Source organism: Sitophilus oryzae, unplaced genomic scaffold (assembly GCF_002938485.1).
Source record: "Sitophilus oryzae breed Bouriz unplaced genomic scaffold, Soryzae_2.0 scaffold_1018_pilon_pilon, whole genome shotgun sequence".
NCBI classification, from domain to species: domain Eukaryota; kingdom Metazoa; phylum Arthropoda; class Insecta; order Coleoptera; family Curculionidae; genus Sitophilus; species Sitophilus oryzae.
This window is the reverse complement of record NW_022145636.1, coordinates 1,484,651-1,504,771: the sequence shown is the minus strand read 5'-3', so window position 1 is coordinate 1,504,771 and position 20,121 is coordinate 1,484,651. Positions and strand designations below refer to the sequence as shown.

Here is a 20,121-nt window from a genome sequence, read left to right as displayed (position 1 = left end):
ACTTTTTTGCAAATTTTCATGTTTCTAAATACAGCAAAATAAAAACACTAAATCACCACAATACACCAAAACACTTTTACTTTTACACTGGACGCGCGTTTCGCTAACCATGTTAGCATCATCAGCAGATGATTATCAGTATTGTGGTGATTAAGTGTTTTTATTTTGCTGTGTAACACCAAAGGTTCCAACCCTCAACTGTAACCTAAATACAGCGTTTACAAAGATTCATACAAGCTTTCACCCCCTTAGAAGACGAATTTCTAAAAATCGCTTTTTATTAGTATTCAATAAATTTACTTAACGATCCTTTGTGCACAATTTTGTGCCTCAATTCAAGGACAAGTGGTTTCGGCAGTACAATGATTACCAAGTCAATCAATCAGTATTGATTTTTATACATACAGGGTGTTCCTTAATCACATGCTATAATATTTTGAATCTCTATTCTAAGAAATAAAAATCATATGAATATATGTCCTAAACGTCTTTACTTTTGAGATAAAGGATACGAAGTGGATAAAAGTACAATTTCATAAAGATAGCCTTAATAACATCAGAGATATTTTGAATTTTTTTTTAGAAAACTATACCAACCGGTACTTCAAACGTTAACATGTTTGGGACATACATTTATATAGTAAAGTTTTTTACTTAGAATAGGTCCAATTGAAATCTTATATTAGCTAGTCCTACTTAAAATAAATCGATTTGCTTTAACTTAACTATTTTCTCATCTGAACTGGATTACATCTAAACGAATATTTATCATAGAAATATTCAGAACTTTAAAAAAATTCTAGAAAAACGCAATAAAATGTTTCTCTAGAAAGATCTATTTTTAGCATTTACAAACTTTTTTTTATAACCCAATAAACTACGAATCTAGTAACGGATCTATACATTATATCAGAATTAAAAGAAATAAACTAAATGCACTAAACGGCATCGTAAAGATACGCGAAGCGCTAACGCTCTCATAAAACCACCTGATAATTTTTCAGGTGACAAATCAACAGCAATTCCAAATAATATTTGCACAGCTCGAAATTTGATTTGTTTTTTCAAAAGTACCGATGTTTAAACACAATAAAACCTTAATCTTTATTGGTTACCAGCCATCAAAACTTATAAAAGCAAAGGCTAAGGAAAATTACAAAGAATACCCAAATATTACTCAACGAAAGTATACATTAATACTACAGAAATGAAGAATTCTATATTCTTCTATATTTTTCTTATTTTTTTGGTAAGAAAATCTCTATATTTTTCATTAACTCTATAACTTAAACATCATATTAAATTCTTTTACAGATATACCCAAATATTTCTGCATCAAATTGGCCGGTACCCAGGTCAATAAAATGCAATTCGTCCGGCACTTTCCAGTGTACAACCCCCGGACAGTACGAAGATCCATTTGACAGCTCCTGTAAGCTGTACTACATCTGTCGAGAGGGAGAAAACTACTTTGAGACCTTGTATTTGGCTTGTTTGCCGGGAACTTGGTACGACCCGGTTAAAGAAGAATGTACTGAAGACTATAAGTGTGTTTGTGAAGAGGACGGTACTTTAAACTGGACGGTTATTAGTGGTGACCCCTGTGACGCTTGTTCTGAGTGTGATCATAGTAGTACTTCATCTTCAAGTGGAAGTACACTTCTTAGTACTACTCCTTCTTCTGATAATGTTCCATATTGCTCTGTTGGTGGAGTATTCAACTGTACAAAAACAGGAAGATTTGCTGATCCAAACGACAGTACATGCAAGTCGTATTATTACTGCTATGTTTGGAATTCTGATGGACAATTGAGGTACTATCCATATTCATGTTCAATAGGTGTTTTTAATCCAAATACAGGCAGTTGTGATTTGAATTATGAATGTCCTTGTTCAGGAACGAGCTCTACCAACCTTTCAATCGAGACTACTTCTTCTGAACCATCTAGTACTACTTCCGAACCACCTAGTAGTACTTCTGAACCCACCACTCCTGTTTCACCTCCATATTGCTCTGTTGGTGGAGTATTCAACTGTACAAAAACAGGAAGATTTGCTGATCCAAACGACAGTACTTGTAAGTCTTATTATTACTGCTATGTTTGGAATTCTGATGGACAGTTGAGGTACTATCCTTATTCTTGTTCCATAGGTGTTTTTAATCCAAATACAGGCAGTTGTGATTTGAATTATGAATGTCCTTGTTCAGGAATAATTTCTACCAGCACTTCAATCGAGACTATTTCGTCTGAACCATCTAGTACTACTTCTGAACAGTCTGGTTCTACTTCTGTACCCTCCAGTACTGTTTCGCCTCCTCCGTATTGCTCTGTTGGCGGAGTATTCAACTGTACAGAAACAGGAAGATTTGCTGATCCAAACGACAGTACTTGCAAGTCTTATTATTACTGCTATGTTTGGAATTCTGACGGACAGTTGAGGTACTATCCTTATACCTGTTCAATAGGTGTTTTTAATCCAAATACAGGCACTTGTGATTTATATTATGAATGTCCTTGTTCAGGAATAAGTTCTACCAGTACTTCAATCGAGACTACTTCTTCTGAACCATCTAGTAGTACTTCTGAGCAATCTAGTACTATTTCCGAGCCATTTAGTACTACTTCTGAACCCTTCAGTACTGTTTCACCTCCTCCATATTGCTCTGTTGGTGGAATATTCAACTGTACAGAAACAGGAAGATTTGCTGATCCAAACGACAGTACATGTAAGTCTTATTATTACTGCTATGTTTGGAATTCTGACGGACAGTTGAGGTACTATCCTTATTCCTGTTCAATAGGTGTTTTTAATCCAAATACAGGCACTTGTGATTTATATTATGAATGTCCTTGTTCAGGAATAAGTTCTACCAGCACTTCAATCGAGACTACATCTTTTGAACCATCTAGTAGTACTTCTGAGCAATCTAGTACCCCTTCCGAGCCATTTAGTACTACTTCTGAACCCTTCAGTACTGTTTCACCTCCTCCATATTGCTCTGTTGGTGGAATATTCAACTGTACAGAAACAGGCAGATTTGCTGATCCAAACGACAGTACTTGCAAGTCTTATTATTACTGCTATGTTTGGAATTCTGACGGACAGTTGAGGTACTATCCTTATACCTGTTCAATAGGTGTTTTTAATCCAAATACAGGCACTTGTGATTTATATTATGAATGTCCTTGTTCAGGAATAAGTTCTACCAGCTCTTCAATCGAGACTACTTCTTCTGAATCATCTAGTACTACTTTTGAGCAATCTAGTACTACTTCCGAACCATTTAGTACTACTTCTGAAGCCTTTAGTACTGTTTCACCTCCTCCGTATTGCTCTGTTGGTGGAATATTCAACTGTACAGAAACAGGAAGATTTGCTGATCCAAACGACAGTACTTGCAAGTCTTATTATTACTGCTATGTTTGGAATTCTGATGGACAGTTGAGGTACTATCCTTATTCCTGTTCATTAGGTGTTTTTAATCCAAATACCGGTAGTTGTGATTTGGATTATGAATGTCCTTGTTCAGGAATAAGTTCTATCAGCACTTCAATCGATACTACTTCTTCTGTACTATCTAGTACTACCTCTTTACCAGACAGTACTGTTTCTACAACCACTACTGAGATACCTAGCACATCTTCGTCTCCATACTGCTCAGTTGGAGGAATTTTTAACTGTACAAAAACAGGAAGATATGCAGACCCAAATGATAGTACTTGTAAATCATACTATTACTGTTATGTATGGAACTCTGATGGAGAGCTAAGGTACTACCCTTATACCTGTTCTATAGGTTTATTCAATCCATCTACAGGGAGTTGTGATTTAGATTACCAATGCCCTTGCTCTAACAATAATAATACGGTACCTCGGTCATCTAGCTCTACATCATTAAGTAGCAGTACACAAGCACAAAGTTCTTCTATCAGTACCAGTACAGAAAAACCTTATTGTCTGTCAGGTGGTAAGTTTTCTTGTACAAAAGTAGGAAAATTTGCTAATCCCAATGACAAGACTTGTAAGAAATTCTATTACTGCATAGGAAGTCCCTCTTTCATAGGTAAACTCTCCTTGACTTGTATTTCAGCAAACTTCAATCCAGAAACTCAAAAATGCGATAGCAATTATTCTTGTCCTTGTTCGTAAATGATTATTAAGAAATTGTAAGGTAGTAGTAGTAAATATACAGGGTGTCCTATAAACGTTTCTAAGCATTTTTTGTGCAGTTTTATTCAGTTTTTGTCGATAGAAATAACACAACTTATAAAAAAGTGTAAAATTAATTTTTAAGTGAGAAAAAAATATATTTACATGATCTATCGAAGGCACCCTGTCTATATTTTAAACTTATACTAAACGACTGAAAAAATACGCTGTTTCAGTGGGCTTTAAAATGACAAACAATGACGATTTCTGTTTGGACTACGTTATGTGGATTTTCTTCGATTATATTGTACAATATAATTTCTTATATAATTATATATCACGCCATTTTGAAATGCCTTCGTATTTATCGAAATATTGCAACAGTATTTAATATTTTTGTTTATCGCGAAAAATCAATACACACGAGCTGTTTATGACAATTTTCTAGATTGTTTTATTGTATTTAATGTAGGATTAATACTAATTATCACTATGTATATTGAAGGTTTGTAGTAAATATATTTTTGTAATCAACTTTGATTGTTTTTCACAACCTAATCCACATGTTTATCCCAGTTTATATAATTAAAAAAAAAATTTATTAGATCATAATTTTATAAGATTTTGAAGGGCAGACTTATTTTGAAATATATTTTTTCTAAAACAAAAATTCTGGGTGATGGAACTTACTTAAAACTATACAGACCCACTACAATATGATGAAAAAAGGCGCCAGCGTTGGCTTTGAACGAAGATCGCTCTCATTTTATAAGGAAAATTATATCGAGAAAGTCATCGATCTTTAACGACTGGACGCCGTTTTTTTCGCGATCATACTGTATAATTATTACAGAACCCTGGTATAACATTCAGAGAAATTAATAAAAATAAAGCCACCAACACATACAAGGTGGCCCAAAGTGTTCTGAAAAAAATTCCATAACATATTTTCTGTGATTCCCATTTTTAAAATTTTATATCTAAGTTACTTAAATTTTATTAAAGATCATTTTAATTCATCTACTATAAAAATTATATTTTAAGGTTCCTTACAAGGGCAAACAGATTTATATGCTACAGAACATTCACAATCACTATTACTTGAATTAAAATAAGTTCCAGAAGGGCAGACATGATTTAAAGCTTGATACACAGTCTTTTTTGGACTAACATAACAATAAAAATATCTTTTACAAAACCGATCGCTTTCATCAGGAAAACAACCTGTACCTAATTCAACACTACATTCAAATGAAGTTGAAGTCTGGTCTACACAAGCTGAATCTTCATTTTCTGTAGTACTGTCATCTTCAGTATATCCAGTAGTCTCTTGACATGGGCAAGTATAAAACCAATCACAAGCTGCGATGTCTGGGTTAAAATATGTCCCCAAAGAACAGTTTTGAAGGGTTTGAAGATATCCAGAAGAACTGTTATAACAAGAATAGTACGTCGTACAACTTAGGTCGTTTAAGTTACTAAAACGTCCAGTACTTTGACAGGTGAAGTAGTTAGGGTCTGAATTGTACTCACAGGAACTCGATTCACATAGAACTAACAAATTTTTAATAAAATATAACGCAAAAATGTGTTTAACACTGTTAAAGTTCATTTTAACTTGGTCAAGAACTAATTTGGACTGATTTTTAATGAAAAAAATTCTTAAATTTATACTCAGCTACAAAAATGAGATTAAATAAGATTAATTTTCCTTCGGAATTCCTGTAATAGATTAGAAGTAACGAGACTAGGGTATAAAGGAATTTAAAATTGCCGGCAATTTGGGTTAAAGCAATATATTTGGGAAATAAAAAAATACAAGCAGTGAGGGAAACAATAGAACATTAATTTTGAACAGAGAATTTGCTGTTTAAAAAAATTGTAATTCTGGTTGTAATCAGAGACTAATGTAGTTATGTATTTATATTTTTCTAGTTGTTATTAAAATTAGAAATGAACGAATAACAAAGTCTCTTGTCTGATTTAGTTTAATCTATGTATACTAATATATAAAATCCTTAAGTGACTGACATACTGATTAATCACGATCCTGCTCAAACCACTCAACGTAAGAAGCTCAATTTTGGCATACAGGTTGATTCTCGGGTGTAGAGGTTCGATAGGAAGGGATTTTTCGAAATTTCAGTTCCAAGAGGGTGAAACCACCCCTCAAATATTACAGTATTTTTTATTTAAAAAACGGTCAAGTTTCCGAAAAAACCCATAAACACGTATATTTTATTTTGTTTTTTTACATATTTTAAGATTTTTTAAAAATGTATACAGGGTGTTTCGAAAATTCTGGTCATTGATTAATCACGATCCTGCTTAAAGCGCTTGACGTAAAAAGCTGATTTTTGGAAAACAGATTGACTTTAGGGTGTAGAGGTTCGATAAGAAGGGATTTTTCGAAACCCGAATTCTAAGGGGGTGAAACTATCCCTCAAATATTAAAATATTTTTTATTTAAAAACCTGTGAGTTTTTCGGAAAAACTCTTAACACGTATATTTTATTTTGTTGTTTTACATATTTTAAGATTTTTTATAAATTTATACAGGGTGTTTTATAAAATATTACCAGTGAGTAATCACGATTCTGCTTAAACTGCTTGACGTTTAAAGCTGATTTTTGGCAAACGGATTGACTGTGGGGTTTAGGTTAGGTTAAATTCCAAGAGGGTGAAAACGCGCCCCTCAAATATTACAATATTTGTTATTTAAAAAACGGTTAGTCTTTCGGGAAAACGCTTGGACAAGCATAATTTATTTGGTTTTTTTACATATTTTGAAATTTTTTAAAAAATCATACAGGGTGTTCCAAAAAGTTGGGTAATTTCTTAACCACGATTCTGCTTAAACTGCTTGACGTAAAAAGCCATAAAAAAGCCGTCAAATTCCAACGAGATGAAACTACCCCTCAAATATTACCAAGTTATATAATAATATCGCCATATTGTTTTTTCTCATGCTGATATAAATGTGAGAACATTTTATTTTTATTTTTTTGCTTTGCTTTATCATCACCATTACAAATGATTAATTCGTCGCGAACGAAGTCGCTGGTACACGCTAGTCAATAATAATTTTTCAAATACTTAGGTAGTTTTTGTTTAATATTTAGTGTACAACCATTTTTAATACTACATACTCTACTAAAGGTATGTCTTTTACGCAGTACTATCTATAATTTACGGTCTGGGCATCTATAAATATATTTAATTTACCCATCGACTTGGGTTTGGGTCTACCATGTGGTACTATCGACTTGCGCGATGGTTCTTTATAATATCTTCCATAGACCATCATGGCCATGTAGAGCTGTAACTCTGTTGACTATAGAATTTACTAAAATATTATTTTTTATGTTTTTTTCTTGTGGTGATTTAAACCAGTGGCGGCTCGTGGTTATTACTGTAGGGAAGTCAATATCTAAAAATATTGCGTCGATTTTTTTTTGCTTTTATTGACACGATCAAATTTAATTGGTTTCTTACAAGGTACTTGTATGTTTAGTTAAAGGAAAATAAATCTAAAAATAAATACAAATTGCGTTAAAATGAAACCTACCCTTACATTTTCAAACAGGTGGTCTAGTGAGATTTCACTAAAAATCCAGTCAATGTTCTTTACACAAATTTTCCACGATAGGATTTAAAAGACACTTAAATAATAATGTCTCAAAAATATAAATACATATATACACATACACATTTCTAAAAGTTTTATTTCGCACTTTTTTATATTTTAAGTCAATTCTTTCTCTAAACGTTTTTCGAAATTTAAGCAATTGTTTTCTTTTAACCCCACGATTTTGCAAACTAAACACCATATGTTGTCTATTTGAAAATATCTATTCCAGAATCAGTCAACAAGAGTTCATCATTTATCCAGAACCAGAAAATGATGATTGCAAACATTACCTAATTTTTATATGTAATGTTGACATTACCTAGTTTTTAATAATCATTTTAATCATAGTAAATGAAAAAATAGTATTTGCTTATTTTATTAGCTTTTACTACCGGGTCTAGAGCTTTTAATGCACGACGCTTCGTTTCTCTGAAGTACCGCCAGACCACGATGGTACGCAGTCCACGGTACGACGGGTACGACCGACGGGACAACCAATAAAACGTTAAATTTCGGTTTAAATTTGTTTATTTATGTTTTGGTGACAGAAAAAATGTAAACTATTAAATGTGCGGGATTCCCTAAACGTGTAGTGCCAGTTTTGAATAAAAAAAAAACGAAAAAATTAGGTGAGTACCGCAATTATTCGATTTTTATTTGATCATAGATAGGTTTAAAAGGCCTTATAGTCCTTTATAAGTACTCTAGTACTGATCTTGATCTAACCTCAAATGCAGGTGCGGAATTTTAAATAATTTAACAGGTGCTTAAAGTCAATATAATATATAATTTATTTGCAACAACGGTATTATTTACTGATGATTCAGTGTTCTCTATACATCGATGTATTTTATTAATAATTCTATCTATAACTGGCTTCGTTAAATACACATTTTGACTTAGGTTAATTGGCGTATTTTTTTTAAATTGCCGTGTATGCACCAAAAATTATCTATGTCAATTATTTTTATTTATAATACTTTTATTAATTTATATATGTGGAAAACTATATTGTTATAATTTTTATTACTTTTTGTTTTAACCAGCCAAAGAATTTTTATTATTAAGATTGAAAAATTAAAAAAAATTAAAAAATAAAACAAATGTGAAAATACTTTTGTATTTTATTTATATACCAATAACATTTTAAATGAACATTCAAAATAATTCTTGTTTTCGTGTACAGGGTGATTAGTTAAATAATTAAATAGAGATATTAGAAAGATATTAGATAATAGAAAATTAAATAAAATATTTTGTATACCTAATTTTCACAACTATATTTTTCTGTTTTTGTACTTACAGGGCTCAAACATTATTATTTTGTTTATTTAAACAGGAGTTCTATATAAAAAATAAGTTTATTATAAATGTAACAAACTCTTCTAATATATAGGGTGGTCCGATTCTAGTAGAGAAACTTTGGCAACAATATTCTACAGAAAAAAAAATAAGTAAAAATTGATTCTTTTACTTATTCTTCGATTCTTCGTTTTGGGGATACAGGATATAGAATTTTAATTTCTTTTTGTTCAAACAATTTACGAACTAATTTCGATATTTGGTTTAAAATTGGTATTTACTTTAATTAGTTATTACAATGAAATAATAATTCTAGATTTTATTTGTAAGCAAAGTTGGAACAGAAACTGAAAAAAAAAATCCTAAATTTTCGAAATTTAAACTATCTAGTAAACATGTTTAATTTTTATGATGACATGTATGATTATTCGGATATCTTGAGAACGGTTACTCGTAGCGATTTTTACCAAAAGACCTTTTTTTAAGTTAAAAATGGAGAATTTTTCTTCCTAATTTTTTTTTTAAATTTTTTCCTAAATTTTTTTTCCTAAAAAAATATAAATTTATAATTTTTTTTTCTTTCAGCCACATGTTTTTTAACTTTTTTGAAGAGAAAATAATGCATTTTTTACTTTGTTTATCAAAAAAAAATTGGTGGGAATTTTCTTTTTAGGAAAAAATAGTTTTTTCGTTTTAGGATAAAAAAATCTAAAAAAAAATTCCTCCGCCTACATATTTTTTAACTGTTTTGAAGAGGAAATAATGCATTTTTTACTTTGTTTATAAAAAACTAAGAATTAATATACATAATTTCCTAAAAAAAAATTAGAAGAATTTTTTTTAGGAAAGAGTGTTTTCTAAAAAAAAATTTAGGAAAAAAATATTTTTTTTAGAAAAAACTTTTTTTCCTAAAATTTATTTTTGAAAAAAAAGTAAAAAATACATTTATTTCCTCTTCTTGAATTGAAGAGCATTATGAGAGCAATAATGCATTTTTTACTTTGTTCATAAAAAATTAAGAATTAATATACATAATTTCCTAAAAAAAATTAGGAGAATTTTTTTTAAGAGTTTTTTCTAAAAATTTTTTTTAGGAAAAACATATTTTTTATAGAAAAAACTTCTTTTCTCAATTTTTTTTTTAAAAAACAAAGTAAAAAATACATTATTTCCTCTTCAAAACAGTTAAAAAATATGCAGGTGGAACCCCCTACAAGTAGGAGTCACATTGACATCGAAATCGAATTTTTTATATCAAAAAACAATTTTCATCCCCGTATAATAGAATTTTATTTTACCAATTCATAAAGGAGTCTTATACAGCAAAATCATTTTCAAATACGCATAACTATCACAAACATTTCTACCATTCTTGAACTCTTTTAAAACACACGAAGGACCATTTTTTACATTTCCTACATCACATTTTTTATTTCTCTCTAACAGAAACTGATCAATATAACGGGGGTCTTTAAATTTGTTACCTAGATACTCGTTATTCAAATAATTCCGGAATTTTTCCCTAAAAACATCATCTACCAACTTAAAAATTCCAGCACTGTATATAAACATCAAGGAAAAAAATAAAAATCCCCTAAAAACGACGGAAAACATTTTGAAAACGTCAATTAAAAAACGCGTAGTAGGCTGCTTCGATGATTTGTTTCATTTGAGGACCGCAGATCATCAAGAAACACACCAGAGCGTTTCCTATAACAAAAAGTTTCAGGGTTTCAATCCCATCTTCAGATTGGATCCATTTACTGAATCCTTGGTCTTCTGTGTCTGAAAGATCTTCAGTTGATGTACGTTCTTCTTTTTTTGGGTCTGTAGAAGGTTTTTTTGGACGTTTAAATTTGGGTTTCATAATATCTGATTATTGTGACATGTTTCTAAAACAAAATAACAGGAATTTTTATGTGTGGGTGTAGTAAAATTAAGGTTACAAGATAAGTATAATTACTTTATTATTTTATGAAAATGTTGTTACAATTTGACCTAGTTATATTTTTTTAGACTAAATTACTTCAGTGTCACAGATTGTCATTACAAGAAGAAAAAGTTTTTTATTAGCAAGAGGAAAAACTTTTTTATTATTGGTGTTTTGAGAAAAACGCATTCTTCATTTACTATTGTGGAAATAAGTTATTTTTTCTTCTACCAGGAGAAATTTAACATTCTGTTGCCATAGACTCTCTAGTTCTTGTCTATTAAAATCACTACCATTGTCTTGCACTTGCTTCTATCAAGAACATAGCATTGTATTTGACTGCTTGACTAATAATTGTTGTTCTGAATATGACAATCTATTAAGAAATACCCCAGGAATATTAAGAGAAACAGAAATTAATGAAATGCATCGTTTTTATGGTTAAAATACTTCATTAAGACATAAAAAATGATGGTATTCTTTTCGTTTGTATAGTTCTTGATTATTTATAAGAATGCGTGGGAAAATCTGTTATTTTTTCAGTCATTATTGTTGATTTAATACATAATTACTACTTTATTACCTGTTTATTTATTATAATTACTAATTAGGAAGTGTAAATAGGGTATTATTAGAATAAATCAAAAATATTGTTGGCACATCGTTTTGTTGCATATTTATGGATTTTTACCTTAATTGTCTTTCAAATAATACATGTTTTATTTTTAAATTGATAACATGAAATACCTGTTTTGAACATTCATTAAGTTAAAAGACTCAGTAATACATAAACTACGTCATGGTAACTATTTTGAAAACCCTTTTTTGTCAGTTTTGTTTAACTTTTCTATTGATAAATTAGAAATTTGCGAGTTTTTGCACTCTTCTGTATTTTATTATATTATTTTATGTTTATTTTATATTTGTTTATATGCAAAGTATATGAATTTGTAAATACATTGTGTCTGGACTTGAATTATACTTCTATTATTTAATAACAAAAATATCAGATATGATATAAAACAGAAAAACTGATACGAACTAACTGCATTTATTACTAGAGTTCAAAAAAATTTTTTTTTGATAAAATATCGATACTATTGCCCATCCCTAAAATTTCAACACTATCGAAAAATTTTATTGCAAAAAAACATCGATACTTTTACCCATCCCTAATCGCTATTATTTTGGCGTAACTTATCAAAACAATTCATTCGATATTAATCATTCGTACGCATATCATCAATCAAAAAGCTTCGACCTATTTTAGCAGCCTCTTTGATTCAGAAGTTCCCCTCGAAAAACAAGACCTCCAAAAGATGGGGGAGGGCCTTTCTTTGAGGAGGTTTTAACCTTTCTTGTTCCCAACAGATTAGGCCTTAATCGCGGCACATTTTCTGTCAGACATTTTGCTAAATAATTCATCAAAAGGTTCGGAGTGGAGTGGAGTCAGTCAGTGTCACGATTTTGGGGGATTTGGGATGATTTGTTCACTTTAGTGTTAATTAATATTAATAAAATAAAGCTTTTGGGGTTGTTTTTGAGGTTGTTTACGCATTTTGTAGCTTATGCTGTGTTTATCTTTAAGGAGAAAAGATCTATGTACAGGGTGTCCCATTTTCGTGTGTTTTATAGGGTTTCGTTTATGAGTAGAGAGCTGCAAAGATGCGATTTTCACATTGCTACTTATTTTTGACACTAAAGATGCTAAAATCAGATTTGTCCCAGCCCTCTAAGTTCCTGAAATACAGGGTGAACTTGAAAATATTGCGTATTCGACCCCTTCGTATCTTGGTTGTCTTAAAAGTCCATTTCTCTAGCCCAAAAAAGTAGCAAAATAAGCGTTCGGCTTTTAACGTTTTATGTAAAATAAAATAATAATACTCTATTAAACTAGCGTTACGTTTTTCGTCGGTTCCGTGTGGATAGAAAGTCACAATTTATTTAAACACAATTTATTTAACACTAATTAACAAACAATAACGTTTAAAAGACTTAAAGAACTATTTATAACTTATTTACAATTTATCTAACTATTTATTTAAAAGGAATTTATTTTGAATTTAGCGCGTAATTATTTGTAACTGTACGCGTCGTCCGGTTGTTTTTCTCTGTCTTCTTCAGGCTTCGGGCGTCAGCTTATATATGAGAGAAACAGACAATCCAGATTTGTCTCGAAAATTCCTAGCCACGTTCTTCGTCCCACCATTCGTTTTCGAACGTCGTCGTGCGTATGAGTCATAGCCGAGTGGCCAGGCCTAAGGCCGAGTTCACACGGGTCCGCAACACTAGGTTTATTTGTGTTAAAAAGTTAATAAATGCATTTTTAGTAGAGTATATTATACACTTCCCCAATAAATTAACGCACCACAAAAAAATAACCAAAAGTTTAAGTTAAGTTTTTGTCAAAACCACTTATCCGATTTGGACGATTTTTTTTTGAATGATAGGTTATTCTTTCCACAATGTTGCTATACTAACTGTATTTTGATAGGAACCCTTTTTATACTAATACCGGGTGTAGCAATTATAACGTGTTTTTTTAATAAAATTTGTGATACCCTGTAGAGTTGATCAGTTACAGTATCAAGTTAAAATTGAAGTCACATTTTAGCCTTATCTTTTTTTTACATTTTGTTTTTTTATTTACTCGATTATCTTCCTTATTACACGAGAAACAACATTTTTTATAGGATGACATGATTTAATATTGATTTTAATTAACATTTTTCCATTTTACTCACTAAAGTAAGTAGCAGGCTATGGAAAAACACGGATTACCAGTAAATGTCAAATAGAGATGCTTGTTGTCAGTGTCAGTCGTTTTCGTCCTTTTATTATATCAAAAATATGCAACGTGCACGTGAAATAAGAAATCTTACTGGCGAAGAATGTGCTCAAGCATTAATATTGTCTGAGGAAGGTTGGAGCTACCGAAGAATTGGTGAACAATTTAATGTAACTCACTCAACCATTTCACGAGTTATACAACGGTATAGAGATACTGGGAGTAATTGTCGCAGGCAGGAATCGAAGAACCAATCCGATTCAGGAACGTTTTTTAAAACTCTCAACATTAAGACGACGTTTCGTAACAGCTCGGACCCTTCAAACTCAGCTCAGAGATACTAATGGTCTACAAGTTTGCACAGAAACTAGCATCTCTATTTGACATTTACTGGTAATCCGTGTTTTTCCATAGCCTGCTACTTACTTTAGTGAGTAAAATGGAAAAATGTTAATTAAAATCAATATTAAATCATGTCATCCTATAAAAAATGTTGTTTCTCGTGTAATAAGGAAGATAATCGAGTAAATAAAAAAACAAAATGTAAAAAAAAGATAAGGCTAAAATGTGACTTCAATTTTAACTTGATACTGTAACTGATCAACTCTACAGGGTATCACAAATTTTATTAAAAAAACACGTTATAATTGCTACACCCGGTATTAGTATAAAAAGGGTTCTTATCAAAATACAGTTAATATAGCAACATTGTGGAAAGAATAACCTATCATTCAAAAAAAAATCGTCCAAATCGGGTAAGTGGTTTTGACAAAAACTTAACTTAAACTTTTGGTTATTTTTTTGTGGTGCGTTAATTTATTGGGGAAGTGTATTTTTAGAAAGCTCATAACAAGGCAGATTAAATAAAAAAATAATACACAGACCGATCCATTTATACGAAAAAACACAAGTTTGAGCCATATTTCGAGAATGACAGCTCCCAACAAAAAACTGGTTACGCCACTGGTTCCTACGTAAAATGCTCTACGAGATTCAGTTTATACGTTTTCGATAAGTTTTAAGATAACCAAGTTATGAAGGGGTCGAAATATTTCGACCTACTATAAGGCTAGGACAAATCTGTGTATAGCATGTTTAGTTTCATACAAAAGTAGTACTGTAATGTAAAAAACGCATCTTTGTATCGCTACTCTTAAACGAGAAATCTCATAAAACACACCAAAGAGGGAAACACCCTACCCACCCTGTACATATTAACGTAAAACTTTAACGTAACTTTTAACAAATAGTTCGTGTATAAAAAAAATATAAAAAGAAATAGAATAAATAACATGAACTTACCGTAACAAAAAAAAACTAACAGGACTAAAACAAATTTTCCGTAAGTTTTCTATAAGTTTACAAGTTTGTGTGGGAGTCAGGCGTCGAGGAAACTCCCCGAAACTAACTCTCCAAGTCCAGAATTTGCAGAAACTGATAAGAACTATAGGCGGCCAAACATCGCACTGTGCCCGTTTTCCATCCAAATCCAATTACCAAGGAAAATTGATTCAAACCAACAACGCCAAATCCTGTTAAGATGGAACTAGGAAGCCCTTGTTTAATTTAAACCGGTCACGAGGAGGGCTGTTGATTCCCGTTGTTTTTTCTAGAAAAATTTGTTTTTCTAATTTTGCCATTTAAAGTAATATTTTTCCCTTTTTTTAGAGTAATTATATTATTTTAGAGTAATTATTTTTTAGAGTAACACCTTTCCCTTTAGTCCATTCTTTTGAAAATCAATTTTATTTTTTCCTATCGTTACTTTTTAGAAAATCAAAAAAACCAATTGCATATTCACATAGTCACTTTATTAGGGCTTTCTAGTTCTTTCTAGTCTTTTCAAGTAAAAACGTAGATTTTCAAATTAGCTGATAATTTGTGAAATACAGAGACCATCTTAATTTTTTTAAATATCCACCTGCATTTTTTATTTCAGATTTTGAAAAAACTCGGTTTCCTGAGTACAATGATATGCCACACTTAATATTTTTTTTGTTTCGGGCATTTGAACACAATTTATTTAAACTAATTTCAAGGGCGGCTCTGTTTTTTTTAAATATTTTTTAATCTATTCATCACTTTGAATAAAAAGACTAAGGAAGGAGCATAATGCTATCCATGTATTCATGCACGGTGGGTGGAAAAAGCAGTCTAGGGTGGGGATCCTTGACAGTTCTGTTTGGCGATTCATTTAACACATTTAAATTTGATTTGAAATTTTGTGGATTTGTCAGTGTTTACGGAGCTTATTTTATGTTATTTATTATTTATTCTACTACTGATAGTTGTATAAAGGTAGTAAATCTAGATGGAAATTGTGGCAGAACTTAAATTAACAGTGACACTATCGCGATTTATCGAAAAAGACTCTAAAATAGTTGATTGTGTAGCGTGCGGTAGATCTCGGCAAAAATTGAGTGAAATAATGGAACAACTTTTCGCTAGTAAGTGACTATATAATATACATACGTGTAGTAAACCGATCATTTATGAAATTCATTTAAATTAACAAAATTATATATTTTTCTTGCATTTTAACTTTTATTTACTACTTGTCAAAGATCAGATGTCAAAGAATTTTGATACGTTAATTTGACTTACCTGCTTCAGTAGCGTATCGGATGTTTGTGTTAATAAATACTTATCATAACTTATCTATTTTTATTAGAATTATATATTTTTATAACAATTTTAATAACTACCAACATTTATTCACAACGTAAAATAAAATAACAAATTATTGAATCTACCCCACGTCTACCCTACATCATAGTTTTATATTTTTTAAATAAAATTAGAACGACACTGATAAACCGGAATTTAAGTCGGCCATATTTGAGGCCTATCGCGGTGTACCTAAGATTTTTGATATGCTCCTTCCTTAGTCTTCTTATTCAAAGATTCATCCTTACAATATTGTGATTAGCTTTCAAATTTAACAGTGACGTGGGGTAAAACATTGAATACGGAAAATCAAATGCAATAAAATAAAAAATAATATAAATATAACATAACATACACAATCAAATCATTTCCCCGGAAGATGATGAATTGGAAATGGTAAAGCAGTATAATGGCCAGAGAGGTTCCTGGACGTGTCGCCAAGAGGCGTGAGGGGGGGGGCAGAATTACTTGACGTCATTTGTAAAAGTGAAATCAATACATCTCAACATTTACAACAAAGAGTACAAAATGCATTGGGAAATAGAAGAAGACGTTTTCGATGGGCCACCCTGTATTACGGTTTCCAAGATACCAATGCTCGTACCCCTAATTTGTAGCACCCTGTATATCTGGTCTATTCATTTTCCTATCGCCGACGCCGGTGCGGCAGAAGCTAAAGCCATGTCTACACTACGCAGTGCATTGTGCATGGAGGAATCAATTTAACTTCAGAGTAAAGTTCCGTCTTACGTCTTTATACTAAGCTTTGCAAGCACAGTATCCTTGCAACCGTGATTATATCCCGGTAAATCTCTTCGAATTTACATCAAAGTGTTTGAGTTTCAGAGATCTTAAGAAGATAATCTTGTTACACAACGACTGCCATAGATTTATAAACTCTAAATTTACTTGTGTAATATAATAGTTATTTTTTATACAAGACAATAAAATACACACACCGGAAAAGTCTAGGGATATATAATATACAATTTTATCCAGCCATCGTCAGTAATTTTATTATTTTCATTTCTGATATAATAAAATTAAAATAAACAAATAGTTTACATGACGTATTGGAAATAAAAATGCGAAATTTACCGAATTTTTCAAATTTACCTTGATTTTTACTGAACTCAAAAAAATACACACAGTTTTTTTTAATTCTAAACTGTGAATTATAAAAAAAAAAGATAAAACCATTTTTACTTAATAAAGGTTATAGCCTCCTCTACTGTTCATTACAGCCCTACATCGTCTCTCCATGCTCCTGATCAGGTTGTCGATCTCTTCTTGAGGTACAGCCTGCCACGCTGCATTCGCGGCCCGAACCAGATCCCTACGAGTTTCACGCCGCATACCCATTCTCAAAATTCTTCTTTGGACCGCGTCCCATACGTGCTCGATAGGGTTGAGGTCAGGAGATTGTGCCGGCCAGGGTAAGATGTTTAATTGATGAGCATTGATAAACTCACTTACCACTCTGGCTGTATGAGGCCGTGCATTGTCATGCATGAGAATGAAGTTTCTCCCAAAATCATTGGCATACACGACAGGCTCAAGAATTAAATCACGATATGAGATTCCTGTTAGAAATCTTTCAAGAAAAACGAGATCGGTTTTTCGGCCTAACTGGACTCCTCCCCAGACCATAACTGTTCCACCTTGATAAGGGTGCACTTCCTGAACATGATCCAACCGAATAAGATTTTCCGGTTCTCTCCATACCCTAAGCCTTCTCGAATCCGGATGAATTCCAAAGCGTGGCTCATCCGTGAAGAGAACATTGGCCCATTATTCATTCGACCACTGAACATGATCTTGAGCCCACAAATATCGTACCTCTCGATTTCCTCTCGTTAAGGGTTGAGCCCCCCAGGGGCGTCTGCTTCTTAAGTTGACCTCTCTTAATCTATTGCGAACAGTGTCAGGACTAACGATTACATTATGTGTTTCCTGGAGAATTAAACTAAGCTCTGGTGCTGTAAGAGTCGGTCGGCGTCGAGCATTTAATTGTAAAAAATGATCTTGCTGAGGGGTAGTAATGCGATGTCGCCCTGTGTGCCTTTCAGCAACATCACCACTTTCACGGTAGCGTGCACTTAATCGCGATATTACGCTTTGCGTTGTATTTAATGCTCTAGCTACGTCCATTTGGCGCATTCCAGCTTCGAGCATACCCATGGCCCTTAGTATTTCGTCTCTGTTAAGATGTCTATGCTCCATAATGTCGTTTAATACTAAACAGAGTTATTTGAATGAATTCTGGCCAGTTATCATAAAAACATAGCCAGTACAGGTTAAATTCGAACAATTGATGCTAGGTGCCTTTTAGACATTGGACAAAAAATGCACAAACACTTCTGCAAATATCCCAAATTTAGAAATAACTAGTGTGAATACTTCGTTTCAATCGAAGTAGAAAGAATCGGCCTACAAATATGTGGTTGTTTATTCAAAACATTTATTTTTAACTTTAATAAAATGATATCCCTAGATTTTTCCGGTGTGTGTATATGGTATTCTATCTAATTCGGGAGACGATAATGCAATTTTATCGTCGTGTATAAAACAATATTTTTTTCCATAGCGAGTTACGTTTTAAAAAATATTCAGAAATTATTATTTTAAGGAATTTATTACGAGTAGAAAAACTATTATGCCGGGTCGGCGTTGGTTTCTATGTAATTTGACAAATAAATAAAGCTGTCTCTTTAGTTGTCAGTTTTGAGTAAATATTTTTTAATTCTCTTTCGTGTCGATTGCTCATTGAATTGGAGCCAGAAATGGCTCAAAACGAAATAAGTAAATTACCAACAGATATTCAAGCTGAGGCGACAAACGCCATATATTATCCAAACTACTCCCATTTAAATCCTGAAAAACTTATGAAAAGGAATACAAAAATTTTCATAAATTTAAAAAATTAAAAAACGTGCGAGAAGAAATAAAGTTTTTAACCTATCCTCGCTGTTAAAGTATCATTTAATCTACTCTTGCGGTTAAAGTACTATTTTATCTACTATTTTTGATAGATATAAGGCAATTTTAACAGTTGCTATGGAAAAAATATGTTTATTTTGTTTAAAACATTTTCTTCGAAACTAAATTTGAACATACAGAGAACTTTTATTGATTTTTTTGTACCTTTTTATATTTAATACCTACTACTTCCGCTATAACCTTAACTAAGTTTTCTTTGATAAAAATTTTAAAGAAATATAAATACACCTCCTCGAAGCGTCTCAGTTTTTTAACGTTTACCCAGAGATTAATTTCATATTTATTTTATTAGGGCGGACGTATCCAACATGTCCGCGGGCAGGATAAACATTGCGCGGTCTTTCAGAACTTCCTCAAAGGAGATAATCCTGGAATCAGTGCGTAATCTAAATGTAAATAAACAACTTTAAAGTTTTCTGGAAACTTCCAACTCCATGAAGCGTTTATCGCATTTTTTCCTCTAATTTTTACATGCGTTAAAAAAGTTTTCAGGCTTTAATATAATCAAAAATATACTGATGAAACTTTAGTTTCGGAGATATAAATTTAATCGGACCTTTTAAAAAAAAATAATTTTTTCTCAGGAACTATTTGCGACAGAGTTTACCAAAAATGCTTTTTATAACTACTGTTGGGTAAATGAATTTCTAG

General features: G+C 31.7%; 1 protein-coding gene across 2 annotated transcripts; it reads left to right on the top strand.

Annotated features, from left to right (window-relative positions):
- The first annotated feature begins 1,123 nt into the window (after positions 1–1,123).
- Positions 1,124–4,686, top strand: LOC115874838 (uncharacterized protein PB18E9.04c-like). 2 transcript variants are annotated; one of them, XM_030890150.1, is made up of 3 exons: positions 1,124–1,249; positions 1,315–1,708; positions 2,021–4,686. In XM_030890150.1, the coding sequence occupies exons 1-3, from the start codon at positions 1,208–1,210 to the stop codon at positions 4,150–4,152; spliced, it is 2,568 nt and encodes an 855-aa protein (XP_030746010.1). In that variant the 5' UTR covers positions 1,124–1,207; the 3' UTR covers positions 4,153–4,686. The 2 variants fall into 2 exon arrangements, with proteins under 2 accessions (XP_030746010.1, XP_030746007.1); XM_030890147.1 differs by having other exon boundaries at positions 1,126–1,249; positions 1,315–4,686.
- Positions 4,687–20,121: the final 15,435 nt, after the last annotated feature.